Source organism: Corvus kubaryi, unplaced genomic scaffold (genome assembly GCF_017639235.1).
Source record: "Corvus kubaryi isolate FWS band 111438036 unplaced genomic scaffold, C.kubaryi_AGA036_p1.0 129, whole genome shotgun sequence".
Lineage (NCBI taxonomy): Eukaryota > Metazoa > Chordata > Aves > Passeriformes > Corvidae > Corvus > Corvus kubaryi.
The window spans coordinates 3,546,766-3,560,546 of record NW_024580664.1 but is presented as its reverse complement, the minus strand read 5'-3'; the positions used below and the strand labels follow the sequence as shown (position 1 = coordinate 3,560,546).

General features: G+C 48.1%; 2 protein-coding genes and 1 long non-coding RNA gene across 7 annotated transcripts in view; 1 reads left to right on the top strand and 2 right to left on the bottom strand.

The window, feature by feature from the left end:
• LOC121664100 overlaps positions 1–4,767 on the bottom strand; it is a 27,428-nt gene extending 22,661 nt beyond the window's left edge. Inside the window, exon 1 of one of the 2 annotated variants that reach the window (XR_006015874.1) lies at positions 4,694–4,767. This is a non-coding gene — a long non-coding RNA (uncharacterized LOC121664100). The remainder of the gene's footprint in view (positions 1–4,693) is intronic. The other variant, XR_006015879.1, reaches the window with a different exon arrangement.
• A 109-nt stretch (positions 4,768–4,876) lies between these two features.
• Positions 4,877–11,546, top strand: TMEM140 (transmembrane protein 140). Of its 4 annotated transcripts, none has more exons than XM_042027085.1 (4): positions 4,877–4,977; positions 7,585–7,702; positions 8,357–8,512; positions 9,345–11,546. In XM_042027085.1, the coding sequence occupies exon 4, from the start codon at positions 9,395–9,397 to the stop codon at positions 9,938–9,940; it is 546 nt and encodes a 181-aa protein (XP_041883019.1). In that variant the 5' UTR covers positions 4,877–4,977; positions 7,585–7,702; positions 8,357–8,512; positions 9,345–9,394; the 3' UTR covers positions 9,941–11,546. The 4 variants fall into 4 exon arrangements, with proteins under 4 accessions (XP_041883019.1, XP_041883011.1, XP_041883003.1 ...); XM_042027077.1 differs by lacking the exon at positions 4,877–4,977 and adding an exon at positions 6,889–7,000; XM_042027069.1 differs by lacking the exon at positions 4,877–4,977 and adding an exon at positions 6,891–7,055.
• A 1,207-nt stretch (positions 11,547–12,753) lies between these two features.
• On the bottom strand, positions 12,754–13,781 carry CYREN (cell cycle regulator of NHEJ). Its single transcript, XM_042027002.1, has 3 exons — positions 13,746–13,781; positions 13,585–13,651; positions 12,754–13,259 (listed from the first exon to the last, which is right to left on the bottom strand). The coding sequence occupies exons 2-3, from the start codon at positions 13,630–13,632 to the stop codon at positions 13,026–13,028; spliced, it is 282 nt and encodes a 93-aa protein (XP_041882936.1). The 5' UTR covers positions 13,633–13,651; positions 13,746–13,781; the 3' UTR covers positions 12,754–13,025.

Here is a 13,781-nt window from a genome sequence, read left to right as displayed (position 1 = left end):
TGTACTAGTTTGAAAACAAACCAGTGGGAGGCACTAAGTCAGAATAACAATTTAATGGAAATTAAAGAAAAGGGGAAAAAAAAGGTAAAAGAAAACACTGTCAAACTGACAGAGTCAAGGTACAACCTGACACCCTGTTAGGCAGGGTGGTGGTAGCAGTCTGGCAGAATGGTGGCTGCAGTCCTCTGAAGCGGTGATCCTGTAGTAAAACAGTCTGCTCTTCCTCAGGAAGTCCAATGGTGGCTGTGTAGCTCCTGTCCTCTGGAAATCCAGTGGGAAGCCGGTGTCTCTGGTGTTCAGCCTCAGATTATATCCACGATGGGATGCTTGGTTCCTCCCTCTGGGCGGAGCATCTCACAATGGGGTAACGAGTCATGAGGCCAAGTGTTGATTAGGCTCATTAACAGGAGAATAGTCCGGAGGGAGTTATCTCTGAGTCAGGCGGCAGGACAATGATGGGCAATTAACAGAAAGATAGTCTGGGGGGAGGAGGCAAGGAAACACTGCCCCACCTGGTTTCAACGGCTCCTGAGGATGGTAATAGAATACACTGCAACCCAGGACAATGTTATGAAGAGCTGTGCCCGTAATGTGGTCATTTATTAGGGAATAAATGTTTTGTACATTTTTTGGGGGGGAAACATTAATGGGTTGGATCTATCTCATTAAATTTAAGCTGTCCAGAGTATAGAAATCAAGATCTGAGCTTCACAACTGGTACTGAAATGCAAAGAAGCAAAAAGACACATGTATAAATTTAGATTAGATATAAGGAAAAAATTCTTCACTATGAGGGTGAAGACTCACCAGAACAGGCTGGTCAGAGAAGCTGTCGATGCTTTGTCCCTGGAAATGTTCAAGGCAGGTTGGATGGGACTTTGAGCAACCTGGCCTAGTGGAAGATGTCCCTGCCCATGGCAGGGGGGTTGGAACCAGATGATCTTTAATGTCTCTTCCAACCCTGACCACTCTATGATTCTGTGATGGTTCTATGACCTTGATGCATCATCAGAGGATTAGGTCAAATGAGAAGTGCAGACCAGTAGTATTCATTTTCCCTGTAGCTTAACCCCAATCATCTGAAGGCAGTTTTTGTTTCAAAGAAGGTGGCTTTCCACCTGTCAGCTTCTGCAGTACAGCTGAGCAAGCAGTCATAGGGTCAGGATGGGGAGGGCACCGGCGTTACGCAAGAAGTATCATGCCCATGTACTTTGGTGTCAGTCATACTTTGCAACACACAGTTCAGACTGTTCAGGAGTTGTGTTCTCCTCTCACACACGCTGAAAAGTCATCACACTGGCACTAAGGGCCCATTGCCTATATCTAAGCTCATAGACAAATGCAGCCTCAGATTTAAAAGAGTGATTTCACAGGAGGACAGTGAGACATTTTATTTTCCTGTAACCTTTATTTATTTGTTTTGCTGAGGAAAAAAAAAGGGTTGAAGCATGTTTTTCTCCTTGTTTACTTGGTGTTTGTTTTTTTGCCTGTGATTGACATACTGTTACTCAAGAGGTTTCCCATAAATACAGAAAGCAAACTCTTGTGAGTGAATGACTTTTGGAGAACTTGGGGATGAAATTTAGACAACAATAATAGTTCCTGTAAAATGTTGCTTCCTGTTTGTGACATAAATACAGTAAATAAACAACAGAAAAAGAGAAAACTTCGTAAAGGAGGAGATGTTCAGGACTGAACACCATTTTGGCCACCAAAGAGCCTGATCCTGTAAGGCTGTGCTTGCCAAGACCTATAAACACCAGTATACATGGCAAAACTATTAGTCAGGTCGAGCTTCACTAGGTCCTGTTCTGTAATTTTTGTGCTAAAATATAGGCAAAGACATCTTTCATGCAATGAAATTGTAGGGATTGCACTCATACATCTTTCATCTAATGAATTAAAGTTCTTTTTCTGGGTGTGTACCAGAAGCAAAACATGTCAGGGTGATTCTGTTACCATGTAAAGCAAGTAACAACACTTTATCAAATGGATCACAATTCCTTCAAGAAACTTCTTAATTCTCTTCCTCTCATGATTATGTGCATTTTCCCATGTGGATCTACTTCAGTGACTAATTCAGTTTATTAGATCAAAAGACTTAACAAAATTTCTGTTGTTGATCTTGATCAAAGTTGTTAAAGGCATTTGAAAAAAGGTGAATAGCAAGGAATATCACAACTGCAGTAGAATTCTTGTCAGAAATTCATGCTAGAGCTGTACGTAGCCCTCACAGGCACTTTGCTGATGTTCGGCCCAGAAAATTATATGGCCCCAAGACATAGAATAGGAGCACTGTTACTGCTGCCTAGAGAAAGCAAACTGGTTTTGGGAAAAATATCACATTGATGTTTCAATGGGTAATATTCTTTTTATGTACATAAACTTTATAATGCTGATTGCTTTATCAATGCTTTCATTGGTTCAATAGGTAGACCAGCATTTCTCAAGCTTTTTGCATTTTATGCCAATTTTTCTTTTCAGAAGCCCAAACATATGAAAAACAGAGCAGTGGCAGTTAATACTGCTGAGAAAGCACAGCTGTCCAGGTTCCCAGACTAAAAATAAACAAGCCATAGTGAGTAGGAAGTAAGGTCCCTTGTCAGTATGATACGTTTGTATCCAGGTTCATAAATACTTACTGAAAAGAACAGCATAAGGAATTCACTCTTGAACAGCTTTCTTACATGTACTCCTTCTGGCATTGTGATTATCATGTTTATTTGCAATTGTTGGTTTGGTTTGTTGGGGCTTTTTAAACTTGTAACTGTAATATTCCCCTATGAATCAAAATGGTTACGAACTATTTTCTCTGCAGAAAAAAAACCCCTAAAATATCAGGAGAATATTTTCACAGCATTGCTAAGAACAGAAGTTATAAAAGCAGAAATACCCATATTTTTCATCCCAGGAAGAATATGCTGTGGCTATTTGGGTTTTTTCTGACCAAAGACTGATATATGACAATTCAATTTAACCACTGTAACTTTACATAAACAATTTTGTCACCAAAAGAAAAATACCAGCCTTTACATGATCACTGTTTTCCCATTAGTTATTGAACTCTTACCAAGATTCACGTGTGCCAGCCTGGTGTACACTCCCTGAACAGCCCCAAAAGTGGCTGACTGATAATGCCTTTTTGTCAACCAGTCTTTTGGAACTTGTAGTAATAATTCATTCCTGCTTCTGTTCTTTTTTAGAAACTACTCTGTTTCACAGGCTCAGGTGCTGATAATTACCCTAAGATATTTCAGGTACCTGAGCCAGTGAAAAAAGGCAAACATTACAGGTTTGTTTAATCCTTTAAATTCCAATAGGTCATTTTTTTTTATAATCTCAAACCTCAGTAAAGAGTATGTTCCACAAAGATAAGTATGGAGTTCTTTGGCTGGGATTTCACTCAGTCTCAGAATTTGGAAGAGCTCATTTTTCTGCAATTTAAACCGTCTTCATCACATTACTACACTATGATTTACTGATTGACAACAATCTCACTGAAGAAAAAATAAACCCAAGGCAAATTCCAGAGAGGTGAAAAAATATTTTCCCTATTGGCAGTAGGGTACATGCATTTGTAATAACATGCTCATTAGGTTAAATATTATTAATGAAATTCAGTATCAACTGTATAAGGCACCTCTTTGCTTAGAATAAAAGGAGCTTCAAAATGTTGTAAATCTTCTTTGTGCCCAAGGGACACACCACCCCATACACTGTCAGACCTGGTTCATCTCACCTGTTGACCACGGACCTCACCCAGTGGTTCTGTGAGGGGAGGTATTTGCAGTGCGGCACTAAAGCCAGCTGCAGCTAAGCTGGCCCGTGTCCAGCTGGTGAGACACATCTGCTGGGTCAGGTCACGCTGAGAGAGAGCCCAGGGGCCTGGCCTGCAGCACTGATTTGGACACTTGAGGAGATGCGGTCAGTGCGGGGGCTGTGCCTGTCACATCAGCCAAGGCACTGGAGATCCAGGTCTTGAGAAAAAAGACACATCAGTCACTCATAGCATGGAAGGGAGATGAAGTTAAAAGGGTGTGTGTCCCCTTCTCCCAGCCTCTGGGCACAGATCATTACAGCTGTAATAGTCTTCTGTGGGATAGGAGGTCCAGTTAAGTAGAGTTCAAGTACAGTTTAAGTATGGTACAGTTGAGTATATTGCAGTGTTATGATGCGTAAGAGCTTGCCTGCCAAAGAGGAGATTAATAAAGAATGTCTTTTTAAATGTTTTAAATGTTTTTGCAGTCTTGGCAGCTTCCCAGCTGCAGATACTCATTCCTAGATATCGTGTACCATACCCAAGTCTGCTAGTAGGACAAACAGTTCCAGATCTGCCCAGGACGACTAAAGGAAGGAGAGTTTTGCCCCTTACATCACTCAAGGTTTCAGCGGTTTCCTTGAGCAGCAGCCACCTTGCACTGTGCCTGCATAAACATGTTGGCTGCGGGCGAGGGAAGCTTGGGCGACGCTGTGTCTGGGAAGCAGAGGGAGGGGATCAGCGTCCCAAGTGCAAGAAGGGCCATGTTGTCAGCAACCTCTGGCAGTGCTGCGGTACCGGGGTCGGTGCTGGCACGGTCAGTCACCTCTAAAGAAGTGTCCATACAAAACAAAACAAATTCATCTAAGCCCTCATGGACACCCAAGCTACTCGAATAGCACAAAAGTCATGGATGAGCATAGCCCGGTCACTTACTCGTGCTGCTCTGCACAGCAGGGAGAAGGAACGCAAACTTGACCCCGGCTCACATTGCGCAGCTGGGCTTGGTTTGTTTTCTTGCTCGTATTCAGCTGACTATCGGGAAAGAGCGCTGCCCTCAGAAGCGAAAGAGAAAGCAGATAACGATCCACACGTGATAGAACAGGGGCTGTGGTGCCAGCGCAGGACCGGCAGGAGCCAGAAACCCGCTCGGCACCTAGAACGGCGCCACAGCCCTCTCCAGCGTGTTTCAGCTCCACACCCACGCAAATGGGCAGCCTGTAAGTATCCTCCACTGAGACACCCCCCCCCCCCCCCTTTTTAATGTCACTGGCATTGGGGAGAACTGCCAGAAGAAGTGGTGTTGCAGGGTGCAGATGTCTTGGAGGGTCCTTCCCCTGCTGTAAAACACTTCGCGGGCAGTTCCCGCACAGTCTGCTCCATTTGCTGCTGGTTGATTTCTGTTTACCGGCAATCCTTCACTTGTCAGTGGTCTTTCTTCAGCCATGGTTTCTCTGCAGCTAAGCCTGCCTGAGGGGGAAAGATGATCGGGATAGCTGGGGTGGGGAGATAGGGAGGTGGTGAAGGAAAAGTGTCACGTGCAAAGCTCGACACTTTCCCATCACTCTTGTACAGCATGTCTCCCCGCAGCAGCCAGGGAGAGGGGATGCAGGAAAGTCAAGCTGTCTGGGGCGCTCTTCAGTGCAAAAGGAAATGCTCATTTCCTCGTCCCTTTGCACTCAGCCCCACTGCAGCGGCATCCAATGGCTCCACAGAAATTCTCGTCCCTGCACAGAGGCCAGACACTGTATCAGAGCTGTGTTCCTTCCTGTCTCCTTTGCCCAGGCACTCTGCCAGCAGCTTGCTGGAGGAAGGCACAGCCCCAGCCTGGGAAGGCTGCCCACCTGCCTACGAGCAGCAGAGGAAAGGGCTGTGCAGTCCCAAAAGCACAGAAGGTGCCTGGAGCCTTATTTCCCACACAAAGACCTCAGGGAGCTCCTGAGCCATTCACATGGGGCCTCTCTCTGCCGGGGAGGCTGAGACACAAAGCTCTCCTATGGTGAAACCCAGTGTTTCCAGCAATGCCAGTCCAGGAACAAGGAGGCTGAATCCAGGCTGGGGCTCACTGTGCTGTGTTCAGGTTCTCGCACCTTTGAGGAAGAGCCACAGAGATTCCCATCCAAAGGCATAGACACCTCCTTAGAGGCAGTGAGGCTGCAGCTGTCTGGGAAAAACCCAAGCTGTACACTGGGTGAGAGCTCTTTCCTGTTTGTCCCTTGCTTCTCAGACAGGCTGCTGCCAATCCTGCCTCAGTGATGAGCTGCAGAGCTCACAAATGTCATATCTGTGGCTGCACTGTGCCAGGTCTTAGCCTTCACTGTCTCCAGGCCAGTCATGTGTTCTCTATCCAGCTGGCACGGGACCATCCCAGGCATGTTTCTGGTCCTATCAGTCACACCTAGGGACAGGGATTTACCTACTGGGCTGGGCTGGGCTGGGCTGGGGAAGCAGCAGGAGGCTGAAGGGCAAAGATGCCAGCAATGTGGCAGTGAACAGAGGGACATCACTGGGAAAATACGTCCTTACACACATGAGCCACAAAACAGAGGAGAGGGCAGAGGTACTATGGGCTTTCCCCAGGTCCTCATATATGCAGAGATCACACAGCAGCACAGGGTTTCTGAGGGGGTTGTCCTCTATCCCTGCCATATATTTCCACAAACCTGATAGGAATTTAATTCTCCATCCCCCCTCTAGTTAACATGTGCAACTAGGGCAATTTTTAATTGCTTTTATATTTCATGGATGCCAAGGGAGTGAGAGTGAGATGATTGAACAAAAAGCCATGTTTCTAGAAGCCTGCCTTCCTTAGGAAACCAGTCTAAAGAAATACAGCAGCAAGGGTTTGTGGGTGGGCAGGGCCAGGAGTCGGCTGGGCTGTAGTGGTGTCCTAAGTTACAATGCAAGATGTGCCCACAAGCATGTATTCTATCACCATCTTCATGAGCTGTTAAAACCAGGTGGAGCAGTGCTCCCTGCCTCCTCCCTCAACACTGTGTCCTGTTAATGGCCCATCAGCGCCTTATCTCGAGTCATTCCACTGTGAGATGCTCCGCCCAGAGGGAGGAACCAAGCATCTCATCCTGCATATAAACTGGGATTTTTGAAGACTACAGGCAGCCTTTCCCACTGGATTTCCAGAGGACAAGAGCTACATACCTACCACTGGACCTTCTGAGGAAGACCAGATCTTTCTACACAGGATCACTGCTTCAACAGAACCACATCTATTCACTTCAGGAGGTCTGCAGCCACCACCTTATCGGACTGCTACCGCTACCCTGACTAACAGGGTCAGGTCGTATCTGACTGTCAGTTTAGATCAGTTTTTTCCCTGCCTTGTTTTATATATATATATTAGTAAAGAACTGTTATTCCTATTTCCCATATCTTTGCCTGAAAACCCCTTGATTTCAAAATTATAATAATTTGGAGGGAAAGGGGGTTGCATCTTCCATTCCAAGGGAGGCTCCTGCCTTCCTTAGCAGACACCTTTCTTTCAAACCAAGTGGTGACACCTCTGAGGTCTAACAGAAATCCCTGGAGACCTGGAATTTCAGCCAGCCAAGAGCTCCCTCCAAGTGCAGCTTGTTCTTCCTCTTGAGGACTGCAAGGCCTGACAGCAGGGAGAACAGTGAGTGGCGTGAGCCCTTGAGGAACAGGGAGAGGGTGCCTGGGTACACAAGACCATGTGTAAAACAAACTAAGGAGCAATACCAGCGGCAAGACAAACCATGGTGAAATTACACGTGCTCGAGGTCTCATTCTGCAGCACTCTCTGTGCCCAAGCATAGATATTTTCCTGGTTGCTTGTGTCTTCATTGCAGATTCAGAACAATGGGCACCTTCCGTGTGAACTTCCAGTCTCTCCAGAAGCCTGTTGTGAAGAAGCCCTCCAAGGGAGACTACAAGAAGTGAGGGGAAAGTGACCAGGGAAGTGCTCAGGTTGGTGTCTGATGCTGTGACACCCCCTCCCCCCCCCCTTCCATGGTATGTGTGTGTGCTGCTCCTGCGAGAAGTTTGGGACTGAGAAGCTTCGTCTTTGTGCTCAGTAAACGGAGGTGCTCCACTTCCAAGTTTCCAGGGAGAGGAGTGGGAGGGGGACGCTGAGAGGTCTCTAGTCACCAGTACTGCCGCCAGCTGCTGAGTACAGATTGAGTGGAGTCTCTCCTGGCACTCTAAAAACTCAGAGGCTGTACCAAATTCACAATCAGCTTTGGGTGATGGTCTAGGAGGACATCCAGGGTATCACAGATTCACAGAATATTCTGAGTTGGAAGGGACAGAGTCTAATTCTTAAGTAAATGGGCCACACAGGATTAAAGGATGATATATCACTGGGCAATAGGCAGTGGAAGGGGACAGCAGGGCCAATGTGAACTTCTTGAAGGAAAGTGATAAATGATTCTCAACAGATAATGCTTGTCAGAGGGAAGAAAAAGTTATTTGCGAAGTCTCAAGCCTGAGGCTGAGCTTGAAGCCAAGGTCTGTGAGTCCTGTGTTTATGCCTCTCTGCAGACCTGGGTGGACAGTGCTTCAATGCCATGTGGCTCTGCAGCCAGTGATACCCTTTCCTGATGCCACTTCCCTGTTTTTCAGCGTGAAGCAGAAGCCTGCAAGACAGCACTGAGGACAGTACACATTCCTGGGAGAGCAGCAGAGCTGGGTTTGTCAGCCAGTCTGAGACGGGAGCAAGGTGGATGGCAATCACAGGTGTGCCTCAGTAGCACCCATGTCCCTGGGCCTCAGAGGAAGGTGAGTGGCTGCAGGTGGTTCCAGGGTACCTCTCTGACCTGGGCACCTGCCTGTAGGGCACTGGTCCCCAAGCAACCAAGACAGAGGAGCACCATGTCTGCCAGCCTCAGTGGGTAGCAGAGGTATTCAGTCCTGCTGTGCTCAGGGATCTACAAGCATGCAAGGACCTCAGGCGCTTGTGGAGTTCAGATGCTGGAAATGGGTGGTATCAATGGCACTGGGTTTCCCAGACCTATAGGACAAGGGCAGGGAGGCAAGGGGAGCCCTGCAGTTCAGATCCTGTCATGTCTGCATTTTACTCAGTAGTCCAAAGATCACAAGGGATGTCTCTGACTAGAACTGAAAGAAAGCATTTTCCCAGAATAGCTCTTAACCCCCACTTCTTTTACTCAATAGTCCAAAGATCAACAAGGGATGTCCTTGTCTGATAAAAACTGAAAGAAAGGCGTTATCCCTGAATAGCTCTTAACCTGCTTGTTACCCAACAGCAGTTCTGCTCTCCTCCCAGCACTGCAGTTTGTTGACAAATGCCTCTTTTCCAGGGAGACCATGGTGCAAAGGGCATGTGTGGGGCTGAGTCATACTCTCCTCTCAGTACTGGTCCAAACATGGGACATCATTAAACCACCTTTGCTGTGACCAAAAATGCACCAAATGTACCCCCCTTGGCCCAGTAACATATGTGCAGCAGAGTCCTAGGTGGGACAGGGACACTCCTGTTCTATTTGCAAGGGGAATCCCTAAACTCCAGCCATAAGGCTCAGAGTCCAACTTGGGAAGAGTGCCATAACAGGCAACAACTGAGGGGTCCCCCCTTCACGTTTTGCAACAGGCATCCCCACGGCAGCTTTTACCTTGGTAGCAAGAAAACTTGTGGGCACCATGATGGCTCTGCTGCGACCAAGGAGTGCCGAGAACCTGTTCTACGTGCTGACTTTACTGGAGACTGTTGGGACCTTGGCCTTGATGTCCTACGCACTGCTGTGGGAATTTGGAAACCTGGTAAACCTCCCAGACAAACGCATTGGCTTTTACAACTTCTGCCTGTGGAATGACACAGCTGGGGAGCTGCTGTGCCTGGGGAACGAACAGCTAGAGGAGATGGGCATCAATCTACTACAAATAGCATTTGCCACGGTTTGTGTGTATAGCTGCCTGGTCTTCATCATGTTCCACCTCGTTTATGTTTTATTTATGCATTACACAGGGCAGAGAGAGGGATGGAAGATGATCCTCATCATACCCTTCAGCAAGATTATAATCCTGTCTGGAGGCCTGGCTATGTTTCTTTTACAAACCTCGCAGTGGATTAATCTCTCTGATTTCACTGGTGGCTTCCTGGCACTGCTTGGGACTTGGGCTCTGCTACTGCTCCAGATTCTCACTGCCACTGTGTACCTCAGCTGGGCCAAGCTCAGGTACATATGAGTCAAAGCCCTTTAACTGAGGAGGCCCTGCCCACTAAGATTTGACAGTGAAGAAGATACAAGAACTATCGTTACCATGACTTAATATAGTAATCCTAATACAGCTTTACTCCCTAGCAATAATTTGATCCCTAGTCCAAAGGCTCATGTCAAGCCATGCTCTGGCACATTGCTGTGTGCAGCACTCCTGCATCGAGCTAGTAGCAGACACCAACAGCCACAGCACAAGCACGGAAGCTTCCCAGGTACAACAGCATGTGACACCCCTCAGTTTGGGGCACAGCATCAAAGTGACAGCATTTCTGGCCCTGACCCAAAGAGCAGTGAAGGTAGCAGAACCAGCATACAGTGGACACAGCCTTCTGCCCACACCTAGTCTAAGTACAGGCAAACAGAGAAGCAAACAAGCTTTCTTTCTTGGAGTTGCCCAGAAAATCTGCTCCTTCTCCATCTCCTGGACTAACCAGAAATGCCTTCAAGGTAATTGTGACTTGAGGAGCTGTGGCTTCATGCTGCCATCACAGCAGTGGCACCCTCAGAGGTGCACTTGTACTTTACCTGCTGGAATAATATCTAGAGTGACTCTGACTTAGCTCATTAGGGTGATGTGCCCCACATGCACCCCAGCAGCAGCAGAGCACATGGAGGGAGGCAGCCACAACTCAAGGAACACAGCCCTAATTGAGGGTTTCCTTGAGAAAGCAGAGGATTTTGGTGCAGAGCTCCAGGTTTGTTCCCACTAATATTATGGGGCTGAGCCCAGCACTCCAACAGCCTTTGACACTCCAGGAGCAATGATTCTGTGTGAGGACAGCTTGCCACAAAGCCAGCTCAGCACATGCCGCGCAAGGGCAAGCTCAGGGCGCAGGGCCAGGGCTGCTGGGGTGCAGTGCCCCAGCTGGACCATTGTACCCAGAGCACTGGATGGGGTCTCCATGGCATGACAGCACACAGCAGTGCTCCCTGCATTTCTGTAACCTCGCACAAAGAAATGCCTGCTTTGCCCCCATCCCCTTTAGGGTGAAAGTAAGTTGCTAGTATCTCATAATATGTGGTTAAATCTAATTAACTAACAAAATGTTTTTAAGACCTTTTGCCCCACCACATAAGAGGATCTGTAGATTATGTTTAACTAGTAACTAACAAATGTTCAGGAAAATGTAACCAAGTAGGTAATTTCTTTGTAAGTAGACAGGATACAAATCGCTTAAAATAAATAAGCAGCCAATCAACAACCAACCTTCGAAGCTGTGAAGTAAGCCATCTAGAACGATAAGGAAATAACATCAGAAAGAACCGGTTTTGTAGTTTGAAAACAAGACAACAGACTGCGCATGCACCAATTAAGAAAGTGCAGTTGAAGGACAAGTGACGAAGACTACCAAACGACCACCAAAAGGATTGTAATAAACCCTAAACGACACTAGATGGCAGAAAAGGCTTAAATAGTTGACTCCGGTTTTTATAATCACTTTTCAAAATACGCATTTTGTTACTGAGATTTGTCTGTGTAATGAATATGTAACAGCCTTGTAAATAAAAACTGCATTAATTCACCCAGTGGTCGGGAGCACTTACGTAAATAAAGAATGCCTGCTTAACAGTGATATCCTTTGCTGTTGAGTGAATTTGTTTCAAGGGACATGAGGGTCTGTTTTCTGTTGGGGAGGATGAAAGTTTGGTGAGAAAGTTTCACAGGTATGTAGGCTTGGCAGAAAGATCTGCCAAGTAGAAACTGGGGATGAGATAGAAATGGAAGCAAGTTTTGATATAGAGTAAAAAATGTTTTGCTGAAACAGTGATCGATGAGTAACTGAGAAGGCAAAGGTTGGAGATGAGCTGGAAGGAGATTTTTAGGAATAAGACAAAAGTATGTGACTACAAACAAAGACATGTTTTTCACCAAGTAAATAAGTCTCAAGAAGAGCATAAGTAAATAGAAAACATGTCTTTACCAAAAAGAGAGATATCGCAGGCAAACAAGAAATGTTGATGTAGGAAGAAGAAAAGAGGTCTGAGAATTTTCCATTGTAAGCTTAAATTGTAACTTACTTACTCTTGTGATTGGATAATAATGACTGTAATATGGTGATGGTAGTAGTTATGATAGGCTATAGGCAAATGTAAAGGTGTTGTGTATGGTGCTTATGGGTTGTTATGTATTAAGATACTCTGCAAAGAAAAGTATATAATGCTTTGTAACTTGAACAGAAAGTGGCTTCAGGTGTGCCTACAGCTGGAGCTGGCAGCTGTAGGGCTGGCTCTGGATACCCACTCCCTGAAATGCTGTAACTTTGCCTATGCAATAAACAGCTTTCAAGAGAGCTGCCTGAAGTGCAGACAGCCTTCGTGAACCTTTCTCCTATAGTTTTCCCTCTTGCTTCAGCCTTGGTGGGGATGAGGCTGGTGATGCTGGTTTGACTGATTCTTCATTTCAATACAGGCTCTCACACCTGGCCTCATGCAGTTTGTTCATCTCCCTTTTGGACTGGGAAGAGGATACTGAGCCATCTTCATCCCTTCCTAGACCCCCATGCATGCTGCCATGGGACCAGCTCCCTCAGGGCAGTCCTGGCCCCTGTCAGTCTTCCTCAGCCGTGGGAGGACTGCTAGAGTCTGGTGGCAAAGTCAGCACCAGGTCCAATGGAGACAGCCTGCCAGGCCCCACTGCAGCTGTGACAGAGGGACCACAAGGACAAGGGAGCTCCCAAGGCTGAACCATGACGATGTAGCTCTGCCAGCAAAGGTACTCCAGGTCAGCACCTCCCTGCTCCCCTCCAGTCCCAACACTGACTCACCAAAGGGATGCTCACAGAAACCCGAATGTCCTCTTTAATCTGTCTATGCTCTGTGAAACAGAAACGAACACATCCGAATCTGGAGCCAAATCCTAGCACAGAGTGGGAGAAGTGAGTACCTCCTCTTTCCCCCTCTGGCCTTCATGGGTATCCTACCAGCTAAACAGGGCCAACACAGTAGATGGATGCACAGCCCTCTCCAGGCCCTCCTCCCACCGTTTTCCGGGCCGTGGGAAGAGACACCCTCCCCATTGTGCCCTCTGCTCCTGGGGAGTCAGAGAGGAGATGTTAGCTGAAAAATATCTCCCTGACGTATTTCAGGACATCGTCCTCAGAGTCCTCCTCGCCTGTCCTCTCAGCGTCAGCACCAGGACCAGGAGGGGATGGAAGTGCCAGACTGTGGTCACTGCCTCCATCCGTGTTGGCCGTGCTTCCAGGAGCCTCGTCTGGTGTTGCCGGGAGCTCCTGGTCCTTTTCACTCCTGGACCGGCCCTTCTCTTCACCTTCTTTGCTCTGCAGATTCTGACCAGAGGGAAAACAACAAGCCCCGGCCGTGCGTGACTTCACCCCGGGACCACTCCAAGGAGTAGGAGAGCAGCCCAACATTCCCGTGAGCCTCCCCTCCACAGGCCCCAGGTCGCGGTTCGGCCCTGCAGAGCCGCTGGGAAAGAGAGGAGGGGACCGGGAAAGCCATGCGGCACCCGATAGCATCCCCCGAACCCCTCACAGAGAGAGGCCGCCAGGCAAGCGCGAGCAGCAGCGCTCCCCGCCCGTCCTCCGCCCCGCTGCCCGGCCGTGCTCAGGTACGGCCAGGGCCGCGTCCCCACCCCCGGAGGTCCCGGCTCACCTCGGCCAGGACCGCCAGGGCCACCTCCACCAGCTCGGCCTCGTTCATGCAGTACAGCGCCGCCGGCCTGGGCAGCGCACAGGGGACGCTCAGCGCGGGCAGCGCCCGGGCTCTCCCGCCCGCCCGCCGCCCCAGCCGCTCCCCCGCCCCAGCGGCGCTACCTGCGCCCCGCCGCCGCCCGGCCCCGGGGGACGGCG